General features: G+C 33.3%; 1 protein-coding gene across 4 annotated transcripts in view; it reads right to left on the reverse strand.

Annotated features, from left to right (window-relative positions):
* Positions 1 to 20,473, reverse strand: part of LOC129221586 (polymerase delta-interacting protein 2-like) — a 60,719-nt gene that overhangs the window by 19,394 nt on the left and 20,852 nt on the right. For 3 of the 4 annotated variants that reach the window (XM_054856097.1, XM_054856096.1, XM_054856095.1), the window contains exons 9-10: positions 15,177 to 15,302; positions 10,958 to 11,037 (exon numbers count right to left, since the gene is read on the reverse strand). In XM_054856097.1, the coding sequence (XP_054712072.1) occupies positions 10,958 to 11,037; positions 15,177 to 15,302 (206 nt within the window). The remainder of the gene's footprint in view (positions 1 to 10,957; positions 11,038 to 15,176; positions 15,303 to 20,473) is intronic. The other variant, XM_054856098.1, reaches the window with a different exon arrangement.

Below are 20,473 nucleotides of genomic sequence, written 5' to 3' on the forward strand. Positions count from 1 at the left end.
AAAAATTGATACGTATATATTTATGATGACAATAGAGGGTTGTTTAAATGGCAAGACCAATTATGTCTGAATATATTATACAACATGGCCTCCCCTCTTGACACTTTAAAAAAACTATTCATACTATTCATAAGCTTATACAACTGTTTCGAACAATCCAACCCTGATTGCATTTAATACAGATATATGAAAGATAAAAACTTAACATAATATATAACAATTATGATAACATATAAATATAACAATACTAAAAATTATATATATATATTTTTTAACTGTAAATAATTATAACTGGTTAATCCTGCTAACCATATAAAAATAAGTTACCAACAACTTGTATAACACTAAACTCCAAATACTACCATGGAAAAAAAATCCAAGTAACATCAAGATAAACATATGAAATATCTGAAACATTTTACAAACGTCTTCTTTCTGCAAAAATAGCATTTTTCTGAAAAAAGTTCATATAGACAAGTCCTAAAATAACTTATATAAGATCTGTAAATAGAAAGACTATTACGTTTCATAAAGGACAATCATGACCAAGTCCTTTTTTTTCCAATACTTAAATATTGCACTATGTTTAGCTACTTTTCCATGATAAGAGAATTCATGATATCCTGCGTTCAAACACATATACATGAAAAACATGACTTTCATTAATACTTCAAAAATTATTTTAATACATATTTGATTGTAAAAAACACTCATGTATTTGTATAAACATATTGATTCTATGACAATTAAAAAAAATTCAGAGCCAGCAATAATACTGTTAAACCGGGACCTAGTGACATTGCCAATTATCAAAATAGGGTCTTACAAAATTAAAAATAACATGCCCGCAAGGCCCTCATGTAACCCTGATACTTGGATAATCCACACCCAATGACTTTCTGGCATTTACAATAAAACACCCCTACGAAACGTTTCCCCGAGGCTGCTCAAGCCAGAAGGGGTAGGCCAAACCAAGCACAGTTGAAACAATCAGGCAGGAAATTAAATTGGTTTACTAAGTATCAAACTGGATGAAAAGATTATGGATAATCAATTTAATACAAAATCAGGTATTAAGGTATCAAAGTGAGATTCATATGTAATAAACACTTAAATATCAAAAAAAAAACATTGTACTTCATGTCATTTCAAAAATATCACTCAAAAATTTGTTCAGGTCACCTTTGGTAAGAGGTTTGGTAAAAGCATCAGCAAGGTTATTTTTACTTTTTACATATTTTATGCTGAAAATATCTTTAAAGAACAAATCACGAACAAAGAAAAGTTTGACATCTATATGCTTTGTACGATGGTTCTCTATGGGAGATTTAACAAAATCAATAGTGGCTAAATTGTCTACATACAGGCAAGATTGAACTTTACGGTCACTGATAACTTTTCTATCTATGCATTCATTTAATATGCGATCAAACCATATTAGTTCTTTAACAGCATCAGTCATAGAGACAAATTCTGATTCCATTGTAGACAAGCAAATACTTTTTTGCTTAGAAGTACGCCACATTATAGGGGCTTTACCCAATAGTATAAGTTGTCCTCCCATTGATGTATGATCATCACGATTAGATGCAAAATCAGCATCACTGTATGTAATTATATGAATGTTTGTACAAGTCAAATTTAATTTCAGATTCTTAGTTAAATAAACATAACCTAATAATTTTAACAGACCTGACCAATGAACCATTCCAGGATTGTTCTGGAAATGGCTGAAAACATTTACAGCGTATGAAATATCTGGTCTTGTACGGCTTGCCAGAAAAGAAAAACAGCCTAAAAGATTTCTATAAGGGTAATTTTGCATTTCATTAATTTCATCTTGTGATTGAGGAGATTGAGATTTGGAAAAAACAGAACCCTTGGCTATAGGGAGAGAAGAGATAGGAGGATTATACTCTTTATACTTATCATATATTTCATTTATGTAACTTAATTGATGAATTAAGATAGAATTATCATTTTCCTCGAATTCAACTCCCAATAACTTTTTAGTTTGACCAAGTATTTTTAAATCAAAATGTTTTTTCAACAAATTTAGAACCTTGTTAATATGTTTCTCAGATCTACCAAATAAGACAATATCATCTACATAAAGTAGTAATATGACATCACTTTTGAATATATATACACAATTACACCAATTATACTTTTCAAAATCTAATTCTGTTAAAATTTTGTTGATTTCAAAATACCAGACTCTTCCAGATTGATGGAGACCATACAATGCCTTTTTTAATCTGTAAACATAATCCTCCTTTCCCTTTACACAAAATCCCGGTGGTTGAACAAGATAAATTTCTTCAGATAAAGGGGGCATACAGATAAGCCGACTTCACATCACATTGCAAATGAGTCCAACCTTTACATGACACAAGTAGAGAGAAGAAGAAGCGAATGATACTTATATTGACAACAGGGCTAAAAGAGAGATCAAAAGACTCGCCTTCTACTTGTTTAAAACCCTGTGCACATAATCTTGCCTTATATCGAACACTCTCCCCTTGGTCATTTCTCTTAATAGAGTAAACCATCTGCATCCTAATGGAATGACTTTCTCCGGTAATTTTACCAATTCCCAGACCTGTCTCTTGTCAAAAATTTCTAACTCATCTTTCATTGCTTGATACCACCTGTCTTTTTGGAAAGATTTTATTACTTGCTTATAAGTTTTGGGAACTGTGACCTCCCCTAGTCATGCTGAACTGTTAGCAGAAGGAGAATCTGAACTAGATAAGATTGAATCACCATCAATGTCTGAAATGTCTGAGTGACAATATTCAGATTGAATATTTGAGACAATACCTTGGCTTGTATTACTACCTTTGAAATCAAACAGTTCTTTTTCATATAAAATATTGTTTCGTTTGCAATATGACTCAACATCCTTGTGTGATCTTAATCTTTCCCTTTCCCCATGTTCATAGTAATATATATCAGTACGTGTTCCATCTGGTCGAGGTTTTGCTTCTCGTTCCCAGGTAACCCTCCTTAAACTTGTACAAGGGGTTGTACTTTCACTTGTTTTGGATTTTAATACTTCATCCGAAGGTGATTTACTGTACCTAAGAGGAGAAGTAATATAATACCTGTCATTTGACTCAACCTCTGACTTATTATTAGAATCATAACTATCAGATTCATTATTACATTTGGAACCCAGCACTGCTCCAGTATTACTCTGTCTGTCAGGTAAAGATTCCTTAAAAGATACATTAACAGTCTCAACAATTTTGTCTTCTTTAGGAAGCCATATGCGATAACCTTTGGTTCTGAATGCATAGCCGACAAACACACCTTTCTTTGCTTTTGCATCAAATTTACCCTGGTATTGTTTTGGAATTCCCATAAACACAGGTACCCCCCAGGGTTTTAAATGCTTTACTGAGGGTTGTCTTCCTCCATACAATTCAAAAGGAGTTTTAGTTTGGTTTTTGTGACATAATCTGTTCCATGTATAAGAAACATACAATGCCGCTTCGGGCCAAAAACTTCTATCTAACCCACTTTCGTCTAAAATTGTACGAACACCATTTATAATAGTTTGATTAAAGCGTTCAGAAATTCAGTTCATTTCTGGACTATATGTGTTTGTAAATTCATGTTTGATACCCTTTTCCCTACAAAATTGTGTAAACTGTTCATTGTCAAACTCGCGACCATTATCAGTTCTAATTTTCTTTACTTTTTTATTTAGAAACCTCTCAGCTCTAGCTATATGTTGTCTGAAAATTCTAAATGCATCACTTTTACTACGTATAGGGTAAACTGCTGCTTTGCGTGAGAAATCATCAATTATGCTCAAAAAATATCTTTCCCCCTTTTTACCTACAGTTTTGGCAGGTCCCCAAATGTCCATTACAAGAAGAGACAGTGGTTTTTTAGTTGTAACCTCCCCTAAAGATTTAAAGGATACTCTCCTTTGCTTGTTAATTTGACATGTTTCACAAAAAAATTCTTACTTTTAAGTTTAGGAAGACCTTTGACACATTGGTGATTACATGTATTTACAATCAATTCAGGGCTAACATGGGAAAAACGTTTATGCCATTTATGCATTTCATTATTTTCAACAACAGAGGCTTCGAAATGAACCGTTTTAGGGATATTCTTAAGAACCTTTGGATAAACATAATAAACACCATTATCTAGAGTGGCTGAAAAAAGATACTGACCTTGCCGAGTTACTTTTACCTTACCCTTACCACCTGCAAATTCTGCTCCTTTAACATCAAGTTGATGGACCAGAAATCAGGTTTCTACGCAATTTTGGACAATACATGACATTTGTAAATTTAAAAATTTGATGACCTATTTTCAATTTTACAGTTCCTTTACCTTCAATTGGAAAAGTATTACCCTTTACAGCTACTGACATTTCTTCTTTTATTGGAGTAAAGTCCACAAAAAAAGATTTATCTTTTACAAAATGATGAGAAGAAGCCGAATCAAACACAAATGCATTCTGGGTTTGTTTGCTGCTTGTATAGCTAGCCTGTGTAAAAAGTGAAAGAGTACCTGTTTTACTGGAAAAATCTCTGGAGTCGGAATGTTCATCGGAAGAACTTCTGGAGTCGAAATGTCCTTTGGAAGATTTCTTGGACTTTTTCTTGGTTTTGAAACTTATTTCTACTCTTCTTGTTCAGATTCTTGTCTGTACCTGTAGTACGGTCAGCTTCCGTTGAAGATGAGTCGTCACTCCTGGCTTTTGTCAGAACACGGCACTGCTGTTTACTGTGTCCCCATCGTCCACATCTGTAGCATCTCATCCTCCTCTTGGTGTACTGGACCTCTGGAAGAAAATTGGCGGTCCTGTCCTGTTCTCTAAGGAGTAGGCGGGATTCCTCAGAAATCAGCTCAAGGAGCACATCTCTGTAGTTAAACTTAGTGTCATCCCATCTGAGAATAGCTTGGACGATTGGCTCAAATGCATCAGGCAGATGTCTTAGTAGTTGAAAGGTCAAGTATATTTCAGGAACTGGTTGCTTAATGGATTTCAGCTGTTCGGCGATGTGACATATTCTTGACGAAAATAAGTCAATTTTCTCTTCAGGTTGTAGACGGCAAACTAATAGTTCAGAGAAGAGCTGCATATGTCTGGACCGATTATCTGGTTCGTAATGTGTCTTCAGTAGAATCCAGGCTTCCTTCGCTGTATCACATGACTCAATGATTTGTCTGTATGATGGAGTAATGCTCAAATAGATGAGAGCAAGTGCAGTCTGCGATTTAGATATAAAATCATCAACTTCTTTAGCCGTAATATTTGTCTCTTTATTTATTTCAGGAGTGTCAGTATTAATAGTCGTAAATACTCCTCTTTCAATGAGTATGAATTTAATGTCTCTGGCCCAACTTGCGTAGTTATTTGCACTCAGCTTTTCAATTGCAGGCTGAATTAGTGCCATATTTCAATTTGGAAATGACAGACAAGTCCAGCAAAAAAAAATTTTTTCAAAAAAAATTTAAAGTTCAATTTCTACTTTTTTTACAATTTCCGAAAAATTCCTCATTAAAATTTCAATGTTTCTCAAAAAATTGTGAGAAATAACTATTACTATTAAAATAAAAACTTTTATATGGGGATAAAACATGGCCTCCCCATCTTCATACATCGTTTCATTCTTGTTTATACTTGGCGGCCATCTTGTGCAATTTTCCTCAAAGTCCGAATAGGTGTATGTTTAAGTGGAAAACAAATGATAATTTCACTTTTATTCAAAATACTAGCGATAATAATGAAGGTCATTCAAAAATATTCTTCCTTACTTATACAATTAAATACTAGAACTAGCATGATAACTGCCCATAACCAAATGTTATGTACAGAATATCAAACGCCATAAGCGAAGATATCCGACATATTCTAATACTGTCTAACACTAAGCAGAGTGAATATTACACATTACAAGGAAAGATACTTCTGCTATTAAAAGCTTTTATTTAAAAGTCTAAAATAGTTGGTAAGTTAAAGAAATTACAATGTACGTTGCAAAACAGGATGGATGAACATTTAACTTCATACCTGTAAGGTGAATATTCTATATAATACACCCATTCGGACATGAAAAAAAGAAAGCACCATGTTACAAGATAGCCACACACCAAAATACCACACAAACCCTCTGTGATCTTACTTCTTATATCCCACAGAAAAAACACAGTTGATGTCTACTCATGGCGCCATCTACCGGACAGTGAGACAAACAATGAAAAAATTGATACGTATATATTTATGATGACAATAGAGGGTTGTTTAAATGGCAAGACCAATTATGTCTGAATATATTATACAACACGTCGCACAACCTTGCACATAGGGACAGCGCGGCCCTGACTTGCCCAAATGGTTTTTAGTCCAAAATAGTGAATTTAGATACATTTTCAGCACCCCAGTGACAGCTGTACCATTTGTACTTAATGTTTTTTTTTCTTTTCTTTTTTCCCATCAGAAAAGGACATTCGCTTTTCTCTTCATTTTCATTAAACTATTCAAAAAAGAAAAAGTTATGATTTTTTTTGTTTTAAGATTTTGGAAGACGTGTTGTTACTTTTTAAAGTCCTCCCAAAACTGGGGGGGGGGGGGCATTGCCCCCTATATATCCACTCATGCCCTTCTGAACTATTCAAAAAAGAAAAAAATAATAATATATTTTTTAAAATTTTTGGAAGATGTGTTGTTACAACATAAAGTCCTCCCAAAACTGGGGGGCATTGCCCCCCTCTGCCCTCCAATAAACATGGGCGGATTTATGGGAGGCGGAGGGGGCAATGCCCCCCCAGTTTTGGGAGGACTTTATGTAGTAACAACACATCTTCCAAAAGTTAAAAAAAAAAAGAAAATATTTTTTCTTTTTTGAATAGTTCAGAAGGGCATGGGTTGATTTATAGGGGGCAATGCCCCTCACCCAGTTTTGGGAGGACTTTATATAGTAAAACACATCTTCCAAAATCTTAAAACAAAAAAATCATGACTTTTTCTTTTTTTAATAGTTCAATGAAAATGAAAAGAAAAGCGAATGTCCTTTTCTGATGGAAGAAAAGAAAAGGAAAAAAAACGAATATTAAATACAAATAGTACATCTGTCACTGGGGTGCTGAAAATGTGTCCAAATTCACTATTTTTTACTGAAAACCATTTGGGCAAGTATATGAATGAAAATATAGGCTAAACGAGCTATACATTAAGCTGCAACACTTAAAATAATTGACGATTATTTTAACAAATTAGAACCTAAAGCAAAGGGGAAAAAACTCCCCTCCTCCCCATTTCCCCTAACAGAACGATTTATTCCTTATGATTTGTGTCTACGTTTCAAATATATTTGTGCATAATATTTATGTTCTTGGTAGATTAATTGGCCTTTTGGGGGAAATTCTAAAAAACATAGTTTTTTTTCCTTCTCTCTCTTTCTTTTTTTTAAGACAGAGAGAGAGAAAATAAATACCATTACAAACTGAATAAATTTCAGTTATCTGAGTGTTCTGATTAAATGAATCTTTTTACTTAGAAGGAGAGTACAATTTTACTTACTTTATAAGTACTGTTTAAAAAGTAAGGTAAGTCATAATCATCTAAGTCTAAGTGAGTCAATCCTTGTCATTATTGAAATCTAAATAATTGAGTCATCAAAAGTTTTGAAAAAATTTGCTGAAATTTTATAAAAGTCTATAAAAACCTAACAAAGACTGGTAAAATCATAAAAATCCTTTAAACATAAAAACTGACAAATTTTTGTAAAAATTACAAAAAAATCAAGCAAAAATTTGCAGGTAGGAGCGAACTACAAACAGGGCCAAATTTGCCTATAAGATAAACAAGCTATTGCTTAGGGCCCCTGCTTTGAAGTGGGTCCCTAACTCCCAAAAAAAGTTCATGATTCGTCTCTTAAAAAATGATAATTACTTGAAAAAACTAATTTCATTTTTAAGTGCTTGAAAACCTTGAATATTTGGAAACGTATGGCTACAAACCTTAAATTTAAAAATTTCTAACAAATAGTAGAGGGGGAGGGATGCCAAAATATGTCAAATTCAGCTCCTTGCCACATCCTGTATTAAAAATGTAAAAATCATGGTTCTTACGTTTGTAACATATTATTTGAAATAAATTTTTGTGACTCACATGCTTCATATCTTGTATTTATTCAATCCCGAATGCAGTATTTTAGAAATTCTTTTGTATTGATTGCTTTTATCTTACTTCTTCTGCATATTGTCTATCTGTTTATCACAGAAACAAATACACACTACTTCTATTTCTTTTCATTTTCTGCCCCACTTGCAACTGAAAAAAAGTTGTTGTCATGAGAAATCTATGGTTTCTTTTAAATTTAAAATAGCTATTTTTCACAAAGTTAGAACAGGACTGTAAAAATGTACAATCAAGTACTAAAATATGAGAGACTGGAAAGCACAAATGAAGTGCGTTAAATAATTTTATTTATTCTAGAGTCCTTGAAAATAATTAGATAAGTCTTTGAAAATCCTAAGCAAAGTGGGCTCTAATTACTTCTACTTCATATTGTTAATCTGTTTAGCCAGGAAAAAAATGATACACTACCTCTATACCTTTTCGTTTTCTGCACTACTTATAATTAAAAAAAGGTTGTTGTAATGAGAAATCTATAGTTTATTTTTTCTTTCAAACTTAAAACGGCTGTTTCTTACAAAGTTTGAACAATACTGTACAACTGTATAATCTAGTTATCAATTTCTATGTCTATCCAATTAACCTTTATAAGGCTTCAAAATGCAGAAGTTCATATCCATTTTAAAAAATTTCCTCTGGGGGAGAAACACCCAGCCCCCTAAAATTGGAGATATTCTGTTTCCCACTTAAAAGAGAGCCCTGCGTCACTCTCTCGATACCAGCTCCCTCTCTTAAGGTCAATTCAAAAAGGACAGCATGAAAACACACATTAATGAAAACGACACACAAAAAAGTAAAGCATGGACTTATGCATCACAGGAAACAGACAAAAACATGGGAGTGGTGGGCAATAAAAATGTTGCTAAAAAAAAAAAAAAAATCCTGCCGCCCCAGGAACTTAGTCTTAAATCCGCCTACGCCCATAAATCCGCCCATGGTTCTCTATTCCACAGGAAAATAAGTCTGGAAAATAGTAAAAATATATTTGAAACACATGTTAAATTTGAAAGTGCAACAAAAATTAAAAGCTTTTGATTAGAGTCACATTTTGAGATCAACCTTCTTGAAAGTTCCTTCTTTGGTTTTAAGTCCTTAAAAGTTTGTTTTTTCAAAAGCCGTTCCCTTTTTTTCCATTTTGAGTAAGAAGAATAGAAATGTCGTTCTCACCTATTTCACAATAATTTTTAAATCTATATAAACAAAACAAAGAATGTATGTATGCATGCATATGTATGTGTGTGTACGTTCCCTATATAAATCCAGTTTATGTCGGATCTCGACCAAATTTGGCAGGGAGGTACTTGGGCACCCAAGAAGGAACGTTAAGGGGATTTAAATGCCAAAAGAGTACCAAAACGTTCAAATTTTAACTTTAGGACACGAAAAAGGCATTAATGGGCTTTTTCTACCTGAAATAACTATCTAATTTTCCTGATTATGAAGTATGAAGTGAAAACGAGGGCGCTTGAAACTAGCGCGAGCGCTGAGACCGCAGGTCTATTGTACTGTCTCTGCTCAGACTACTGAAGGAGCCCAGTAACAGAAATAAATTTCAGCAGTTGCCTAACCGAAATTCTAGGCAGTTCCCAGAGATCTAAATAGTGGTATCCCAAGTGTTCAAATCGTTGCACTGAGTAGAAGTCTCATTCACATAGCACATGAATTAGCTTTCATCAGCCATATGGCATCCTGTACATGAAGGATTGTCGGTAACACCCATCAGATGAAGATGTCTATTAAGAGAGTAGTGTCCAGTTAGTAACCCAACAGACTTCTTGATCTCATTTTCTTGATTAAGTCTCACCTTGAAAGCCCACGAAAAATACCCCCAAAGTAGATTTACTTTCTTGGAATTTCAAAAAAAAATCAGGCTGTAAAATCTCCAGGAAACAAAGTTATACTCATTTTTAAGCCTAATGAAGCATCCATATCAAATTGGAAATTTATCGTTTGGGTGAGTTCAATTTAAATTGATACAATAAAATCATTTTTGATCTGCTGCCATTTTTTTTTTTTTTTGACTGGTAACAAAATGTTTTCTTTTTGTTTTGAGGTAAAATTTTTCTCCTTTTGATTATTTTGTGGCCATTCATCCTTTTTTTTTTTTTTGCACTGCGGAGTTTTAGATTTGCCATTAACGAAATTTAAGAATCATTATTTTGATGTGAAATTTTATTCCGCTATTATTTAAGCCTAATAGTTGAACATGCATCACTCGACATAACTCTTATTTTGAGGTTGACGTTTTAAATAAAATGGGAGCACAACAACTTGAGTTTGGAACTATTGGTGGATGCAAAAAATTCACTTGGCAAATTAGCAGATTATAAACAATCCGCAATATAGATAACTACAGCTGATTAACCTCTGATTTTAATCTTTAAAAGTTAATATTAAGGTCTTTTCAGTCCTTTTTTTTTAGAATGAAGGTTCTTTTAACTTTCTCCATAAGGAATAATAAACAATCTGTTGGGAGACCTAACATCAGAGAAGTAACATCCTTGGTTAGTAGTTGAAAATGCTACATGTTTTAAGTAAGAGTGGGAAATATAATCAGGAAAAAAGGCACTGAAAACTCATAGGGGCTACTAACTAAAATCATTTCATAGCATACTCTTAAGATAAAGAAGTTGATAAAGTCACACTAGTAAAGTTATGTCACACACTTCACAGTAAAAGTTCAGGGATTAAATAAATTAGCTATAATATAATTCTCATTGAAAATATTAATTGCAACAAGTTAGTATTTTAAAATTAAAAAAAAAGTTTTTAAAATATTATTCTTACCACATATGACCACATGGTGACTGCAAGCTCACATGACTACTGTACTGAAAAGCTGGCTGGATTTTTGATAACACTGGTTCCTATGCAAAATAAAATGAATTCATTTTCTAATTTGGTTGCTTTATGACAAAATATTCCAATAGTAAGGCACTAAACATAATTTACATAATGCATGTGAATTACATTGGTGTTTCATATAAATCAATTGTATCATCAGATATGCTTAAAATTTCTTTCAGAATTCCATAAAAATTTTATAATCATTTTGAAACAAGAAATGTAGTTCATTTTTTTTTAATATTTAGATTTTGGCATATTTTAAAAGAAAGTAATTTAACTATGACTTGATCAATATTTGGTGATGTTTTGATAGTTGAAACTTGAACCCTAACTCCAGTAGATAGCATTCATTGTTGACCACTTTTTCATTTCTTCATTCCCCTGAAATGAGTCTTACCAGTAAAACAGTCAAGTTACTCAATCCAGTTTAGCCTTGTCACAATAAAGCATTTCCCATCATGTCAAACATTACCAAAACATATTATCAAATTATCATGCGGTGGTGGGAGTTTCATTGTTGATGACATCAGGAGAGTTACTCGATAATTGGCTATTATGTAGTGAATATAAATAGTAGGCTATTATGAAAGTGACTTTCTTTGTATATTTGTTTGTTTATAATTCTTTCACACCTTAAGCTACTCAACCAATCTTCACAAAAATTTTCTATACACATTGGCAGGGGTGCAGAATAGAACATAGGCTACCTTTTTCATACAACATAGGCTTTATTCCACTTTTATAGAAAATCAGTAAATTACGAGTATCTCATTGAAAAAAAGTCTTTTTTTTTTTTTTTGCAGAATCTGAAAACCCTTAACAAGCTACAAAATATGAACTTTACCCAAAGTTTGAGGGATAACTGGAACACCGCCTAATTCTTCATTTTAAGTTGATTTCACATTCGAAAACAAGGCTTACTTTCATTTTTAAAGTATCGTTTGCTGTTTCTGATTATGGAATTGAAATTAAATAAAGCAGGATTTGATTCCTAGCAGATAATATTATTTTCCTGAAGGAAGGAAATAAAAAACAAACATGAAGAATATTTTTAAAAAAAAGAGTGATCTTTCTTAATAAAATATCATCTGTTTTGTAATCAGTTATTTGTGGGAAAAATAAGTGAAAACTTTTTTTTATGTATTGTTGTTATTGTCTTGTCCAGTGGAATAGTGCAGTGGAATTAAACTGATCCAAAACAGCCTAGGCCACATTAATAACTTCCGAGTAGTAGAGGAGTAGATGGGGAGGGGGGGGGGGCAGGATGGATTCTGAAGAGCTTTGCCAAAATGGCAGGGAAAGAGTAATGGATTTAGCTTTCATATTCTGTTTTGTTTTTTTAATACCAAGTGCACTTTTTGCCAGTTTTAATAGCTTTTGTGGAACACAATAGATTGGAAAAATTATGTTAAGATGATGTAAGTTAATTTTAGAATTATTTTTAGTCGGAGTATTTAAATATTTTTCTGAAATTTTCAGAACATAATTTATTAATCCATGCAAATTCATCTAACTAACAATCATCACTCTAACGGCCATGGCAATGTGGAAAGATCACACCTGATGCTGGTTAATAAAAAAGATGACTGAAGTTTTGGGATTTAAAAAAAAATCTGAAGAGATCTAAATTTAAATTTTTAATCAGAAAATTGCTCTTTTCTGAACATTGACGGGAAAATTCACTTTTTTTGCCTTATTGTTCACCATGCATCACTTGACACAAATTTGATTTTTTTTAGTAGACCATGCAATGCAGCTAGTAAGGTAATAAATAGATCAAGGAAATGCAAGGAAGGACAACTACTCACTGTCATTCTCTTTCTGCCTGTCTCAAGTGAGTCTACCAAGATATTACTATAATGTTAGTTTATATTAGACTAGTGGATTTACTACTACAGTCGACTCGCGATAACTCAAACTTCAATAACTCAAAATTTTTGATATCTCGAAAAAAAAAGTATTTCCCTGCACCTTTATTGCGTTTTAATGAAATTTTATCTCTTTAACTCGAATTAAATTCACCTTCTTTTCGGTAACTCGATTTTTTTTCCCTTTCACTTAAAAAAATTTCAATCCCTTAAAACTTGAATTTTCAAACAGCTATCCCTTTTCTCTCCCCATTTATGCGCTCTAGAGAAGAAAAACGTGTCCTCGAAAACGAAAATGCACTACACTTTCTATTGCAGAGAAAAAAAAAAGGAGATTGATGCGGTTAAAAAAGGGGGAAAGAAAAAGATAGATATTGCGAAGGAATTTGGCATTTTGAACAGCACACTCTCAACCATTCTCAAAAATAAAGAGACTATTCTGAAAAACTTTGATGACAATCAAGGGGATCGGAAAAAAATGAAGATAGTGGAATACCGGGAAGTAGAAAAGTGCTTGATAAAATGGATTACCCAGTGCCGTACCCAGAACATTCCACTCGGTGGAAACATATTGAGAGAAAAAGCGGAGAATTTTGGGAAGCAACTGGGCTTTACAGATTTCAAAGCAAGCAGTGGTTGGTTTGAAAATTTCAAGAAAAGAAACAATATCACTTTTTACAAAATTTGTGGAGAAAGTGGAAGTGTAAGTCAAGAAGTCTGCGAAGAATGGAAGGGATCACTGTCTTCAATTCTAAAAGAGTATGACGACAAAGATGTATTCAATGCCGATGAAACAGGTCTATTTTTTAAATGTCTTCCTGACAAAACAATGGCTGTGCAAGGGGAAGCTTGCCAGGCTGGAAAGAGAAGCAAGGAACGAGTAACTTTGTTACTGTGCACCAACATGGATGGATCAGAAAAAATGAAGCCAGTAATGATAGGAAAATAAAAAAAGCCAAGATGTTTCGCTGGAGTTAAATCATTTCCTGTGGATTATGAAGCTAACACAAAATCATGGATGACAGCCGAATTGTTTGAAAAATGGCTGAAAAATTTAGGCCGCAAAATGTCTAGTCAAAACCGCAAGATTGTCCTATTTGTTGACAACTGTACAGCCCATCCAAGCTCAATTACAACAAAATTAAAATCTGTAAAACTGGAGTTCCTTCCTCCCAATACCACTTCAAAACTACAGCCGTTAGATCAGAGAATCATCCAAAATTTCAAACTAAAATATCGTGATCAAGTCGTAAAAAAATGCATTGCTGAAATTGATGAAGGAAGCAACCCTTCTGTAAATGTGTTGCAAGCAATGAGAATGGTTGATAAAGCCTGGAATTGCGTTGAACAAAAGACAATAGCAAATTGCTTTAGAAAGGCAGGTTTCCATAAAGCATCTGCTGAGGAAATCCACCCAGAAGAGGAAGAAAAAGAAAAGGAAATTGAGGAAGTAGTTGATGAGGAATGGAGTTTAGTGTCAAAAGCTCTGCAGCTAGATCATGTAACAACATTTTGAGACTTTGTCAACATAGATAATGATGTTCAAGTGTGTGGAAATTTATCGGACAAAGACATAATTGATGAATTTAGACCACTCTCAGAAGAGGAAGATGATGAGAGTGAAGAACTTATCCATCCAAAAAAGATAACCTTTAATGAAGCAAAAAGTGCCATGCATGTGAAGTGGTTGTTTATTGAATCGAGACCTGATATGGACTTAAAGACATTCAATGTTATTTCCCATTTGGAAAATATAATTGACGTGGAGAGAAAAAAAGAGTACCCGTCAAACTTTTCTTGACAGATATTTTAAATAAAGTAAGGTATGTTCTTATTTTGTGTTCGCTTTTTTAATGAGGCATATAAGAATACTTATACCTTAAATAGAATGATTTTTTGTAAGATTTTTGATAACTCGAATTTTCGGTAACTCGAATTTTTTATGTCTTCCCTTCAATTTCGAGTTAGCAAGAGTCGACTGTACAAGAAAGGATTCACTTTCTTTCCAGCATTGCCCTCAGCCCAAGGAGAAAGGGCCACAAAATATATTAGTTTCTTAAAATAGTGAAAAATATTAAAGGAGAAAAAAAAAATTATTATTTTTATTTTTATTATTATTATTTTTTTAAAGTTAATACTATTTACTAATTGATCTACAATATTTTAAGGATTTTTACTCTATTGATTTTATACAAAAATATTCTAAATGATTAATTTAAAAAAACTGAAACCATTGCATAAATACTAGAATAAGTTTTTGAATTTCAAAAGGTATATGAAAATGTCTTTACCTGCCCAACAACCCCTCTTCCTCGAACAGTTTCTAATGATCCAGAGAGTGAGAATATTCTCCAGTGTCTTTCCCGAAGCTGAACTGTTAGTTCACCTAAATTTTCCAAGCGAATACAGTACCGCCACTGCATAAATCATGCAAAAAAAAAAAAAAAAAATTACAAGAGCTAGTAATATTTTTTAGTAAAATTACTGTGCAGATTTAAATACAATAATGCCTTAAAAACTACTACTATACATTATATCCTTTCTTTCTATGCCCTAAATCAATTTAATTTAGATGCAAATTTGCAATTTAGGTCAGCTTTTACAAATAAATACTAACAGCAAATACACATAGCATCATATGAGGGTCATCCAAAAAGTAAAGAACGTTTGTGCATTGAGCTCCATACAGATCAGTTATTGCCTAACTTGCAAAGCCACTCAGAAACTGTGGTATTGAAAGGCAATATGGCAAGCTAGTTGTTCCAATCCACAAAAATGAGCATTTTAAATTCCAGAAAACACGACTGGTTGCAGTTTCGACTGTTATCCTTTTTTCATATTCTTTTACATTTACGCCAACTTGACAGCAATACCTTTTCGAGTTTCTTGTTATTCAATACAAGTGGAATTAGCAAGAGAACTGTCAGTGAATTATTGCAAACAAATTCAAATGTTATGAAAATAGCAGATAGTGTAACATGTATGTGAACTTTCGTTTTGCAGTGTTGTTTTTTGATTTGTGTAAAGAACTGTTGCACAAAGCGCCCTCTTGTGAGAGAAACTTTCCAGAGTGAGAAAACGCGCAAGAGAGATGGGAGTCGGATGCTTGAGCGGAAACAAGCAAGTGTTCCAGACGGGAACTCTGTAGAAAATTATGTTATGGTTCCAGATGGAAACGTATACTTCAGTGTCAACTATTTGTGTTTAAGTGTGTTCGTACTTGTACTTGTGTTTAGTGTGAAATTAAATGTGAGTGTCGTAGAAGAGAAGGACTTATCTTATTTGTGTAAGCAACGAGAGTTGGAAGATCTATATTTACATGGTGGCCCGTTCCGGATGGAGTTAGGATGGAATTAGTATAGAATTCGGCTATAGTTCTGGAAAGTCTCAAGAAGTGGCAGTGAGTACTTTTTACTGATTTATTTTTACTGTGTTTATCCAAGTTCTGTAATTTTGAAATATGGCGTACCTAGCCAGAGTTAGAAAAAATGATCTTCTTACTCTAGTTGATGAGCTTGGGCTGACAGTATGTCAAAACCCTAAAGTAGCAGATTTAGTTAAAATAATAACGAGTGATAAAGAATATGATGAAGAATTTATTAGAGCTATTCTCGAGCGAATGCAGGATGAAAAAGAAGAAAAAGCAAAATCGGAACTCGAGGATAGGGAATATGAATTAAAGAGATTAGAATTAGAATCTAAACAGCTTACAAGTTTAACACTGTCACCTCAAATTGACATTTCTAAGCTTATGTCTCGTTTCGATAAAAACAGTGACTTGAGCATTTATTTTTCATTATTTGAAAAACAAATAAGTCGATTGGACATTCCAAAAGACAATTGGGTAGTTTACCTTTTAGGCCTTCTACCATTAGGCATTGCTAATTTAGTAGCACGAGAACCGGACCCACAAGCCAGCGATTATGAATATGTTCAAAAGATCTTATAAAAGCGATTTAAACTTTCACCAGAGCAATTTAGGCAGAATTTCTTCACTCATAAAAAAGAAGCAAATGCGTCTTGGCGTGATTACGCGCACGAATTGAACAACTTTCTTGAAGAATGGATTAAGGGATTAGACATCGACAACTTTGAAGAATTAAAAGATCTTTTTGTTGCTGATCAAATTAAGAGAAGAATACCGTTTGAAACTAGAGATCATTTTGTTGAAGAATTTCCAAAATTAAATAAAGTAACCGATTTAGTAAGTAAACTAGATGAGTATGAGACTGCAAGATTTCACCTTAAAAAACGGACTTCGAAAGATCCAAAATCCAATGAAATTCAAAATAATTTGAAATATGACGGTAAAACCAAACCATCGCCAACTCGTTCGCAAGCAAGCTCTTCAAACCAGCAAATCAAATGTTTCGGTTGCAATGCTATGGGTCACAAAATTTCTCAGTGCCCTAACAAAGCAAGGGGAATTAAGTGCCAAAAATGTAATGAAGATGGTCATCGGAAATATGAATGTAATAAAAATGTTAATATCAATGATGTAAATAAACCTTCAATTAATACATGTCGTAATAGAAATGAGAAATTGTTCAAAAATATTCAAATTATGGATAAATTTGTAAATGCAATTTTTGACACCGGATCAGATTTGTCAATTGCCAAATCCGATTTTTATGAGCATCTCGGAAAGCCCGAATTAATACCTTGTGATATAGTATTGAATGGTATTGGAAATGAAAATGTCAAGTCTATTGGTTATTTTTATTCAGATATTGTTGTTGATAATTTAAATTTCGCGTGAAACTGTTTTTTCTTAAGAATCTTTGTTGTGATATTTTAATTGGAATGGATGTAATTAGCAAATTTAATATTTCATTATCGGGGTCTACTTTAAAGGTTCTAGGATTGCGAGAAAATTATTCAGTTAATCTTTTTTCCATCAATGCATCCATGTCAAATCAGCTAGCAGAAAAAAGGGATCGAAATGACTTTGGCAGGGAGAAGAAATGATCCGTTCATTTCAGTTGAAGAGGGCATAATTAATTCAGAAGCCGAAATGCAAGGTCAAAGTTTTCCAGCTGAGGCCAAGGAGGGAAAAGTAAGGAACCCAAATGAATCTTTAGTAGTGGGTGTAGATGATACTGAAATAAACAGTAGTAAATCACAAAATGATTGCATCAACGATTTGGCTACACTTGTTAACGGGATAAATATCCATGAGTTAGATTTGACTCATATTGCTAATACACAGTTGAGAGCAGAGGTCTTAGAATTAATTAACTGTTATAAAACACTCAAGATAAAGAATTCCGAAGTGAAAATGAATATAATTTTGACAGAAGATAAACCTGTTAGTTTATCTCCCAGACGTATTTCTTTCGCAGAACAAAATATTGTTGATGATCAGATTGAGGAATGGTTACGAAATGGAGTAATAAAATATAGTTCTTCAAACTATAGCGCGCCATTGGTGTTATGTCATAAAAAAGACCTATCATACAGACTATGCATTGATTACCGACAACTAAACAAAAAAATTATAAAGGATAAATTTCTGTTGCCTTTGATTGAAGATGTCTTGGATCATCTTGAAAAAGCTAAAGTATTTACAACGTTAGATTTAAAGAATGGGTTTTTCCATGTGGACATTGACCCGAAAAGTACCAAATATACTGCCTTCGTGACAACAAAGGGTCAATATGAATTTTTAAAAGCTCCATTTGGTCTTTCCGTATCACCGAACGTGTTCCAAAGATACATTTTCGATATATTCAGAGATTTAATGCGCGACAACACAGTCAGTATTTATATGGATGATTTAATTATTCCATCAGAAAATGAAATAGAGGGACTTGTTAAATTGAAACGAGTTCTTAAAATAGCTACCGAGTATGGAGTAGAGTTCAATTTCTGAAAAACTCAGATTTTGAAGAAAAGAATTGAATTTCTGGGCTACATAATAGAAAACAACACAATCCAACCATCTCCGACGAAAATACATGCAGTTCAAAAATTTCCTCGACCAAAATCATTGAAGCAGGTTCAAAGTTTTTTAGGCCTTACAGGATACTTTAGAAAATTTATTCCGCATTACGCGCAGATAGCCAAGCCCCTAAGCAATCTTCTGCGAGGTAACAAATCCTTCGAATTTAATTGTGAACAAGAAGAATCATTTGTTAAACTTAAGGAAATGTTGATACAGAAGCCAGTTTTACATATTTTTACCCAAGAAGCTCCTATAAAGTTACACACGGACGCTAGTAGTCATTGGTTTGGAGCAATTTTATTACAACAATCCAAAGGAGGACAATTTCACCCAATTTATTACTTCACTAAGAAAACATCACCCACACAAGAAAAGTATTGCACTTTTTGAATTGGAGGCGTTCGCAGTAATAGAAGCTCTTAAAAAGTTTAGACACTATCTACTGGGATCAAGATTCAAAATAATTACAGATTGTAGCGCTTTTCAAAAGACATTGGACAAGAAGGATCTTACTCCAAAAATAGCACGATGGGTAATGTTCTTACAAGAATTTGATTTCGAAATTAAACATAGGGAGGGTGAACGAATGAAGCATGTCGATGCTTTAAGCCGTAATGTTGCTTGCGTAGTAACGCGTTCACAAGATGCCATTACAACACAAATTGCAGCTGCTCAAGAACTTGATGACTAGGTTAAAACACTTAAAACATTAATTGAACAAAACGGAGAACAAAACGGTCATTTTCTTAAAAATGGTGTGTTGTATAAATACGAAAACAGTAGAGGATTGTTAGTTATACCTGAAGCTATGAAATTGCAAATTATACGAAACATACACAATCAAGGACACTTTTCCGCATCGAAAACTGAGGAGGTACTTAAACAAGACTTTTATATTCCTAGTGCACGAAAATTAGTAGAGACCGTAGTAGCTAATTGTGTAAGCTGCATCTTATGCAATAAGAAGCGAGGAAAAGGGGAAGGAATGCTAAACCCAATCCCTAAGAATAATGTCCTCTTAGACACTTATCACTGTGATTTTATTGGACCTCTTCCGTCCACAAACAAACAGTACCAACATATTTTTACGGTGGTAGATGCGTTTACAAAATTTGTATGGTTTTATCCAGTAAAATCCACATTATCTGAAGATGCTATTGAAAAACTGCAGTTACAGAGCAATGTATTCGGTAGTCCATCGCGGATAATATCTGATAAAGGTCCAGGTGAGAATTCAGAAGTTGTTAGAAGATGAAATTGTTAAATGTGTTATGGCAGACAGAGAAAAACTATGAGAAGAAGCTAAGAACAATATCTTGAAAATACAGCAAGAAAACTGCCGTCAGTTTAATCAAAAGAGGAAAAAACCTCGCGAGTATAAAACAGATGACCTAATAGCCATCCAGCGCACTCAATTTGGTTCTGGATTAAAACTGAAAATGAAATTTTTCGGACCGTATCGTGTGACAGCAGTGAAGCCTCATGATCGTTATGATGTCGTGAAGATTGGACACCACGACAGACCAAACAAAACTAGTACAGCAGCTGACCACATGAAACCCTGGTCTACAAATATCCTTTAATGTCATGTTTAATTTGTTTTTTCTTATCTTTTCAGTTTTTCTTTTAAGTAGATGTTCTGTA

The sequence above is a fragment of the Uloborus diversus genome, chromosome 4 (genome assembly GCF_026930045.1).
Source record: "Uloborus diversus isolate 005 chromosome 4, Udiv.v.3.1, whole genome shotgun sequence".
Classification (NCBI taxonomy): Eukaryota; Metazoa; Arthropoda; class Arachnida; order Araneae; family Uloboridae; genus Uloborus; species Uloborus diversus.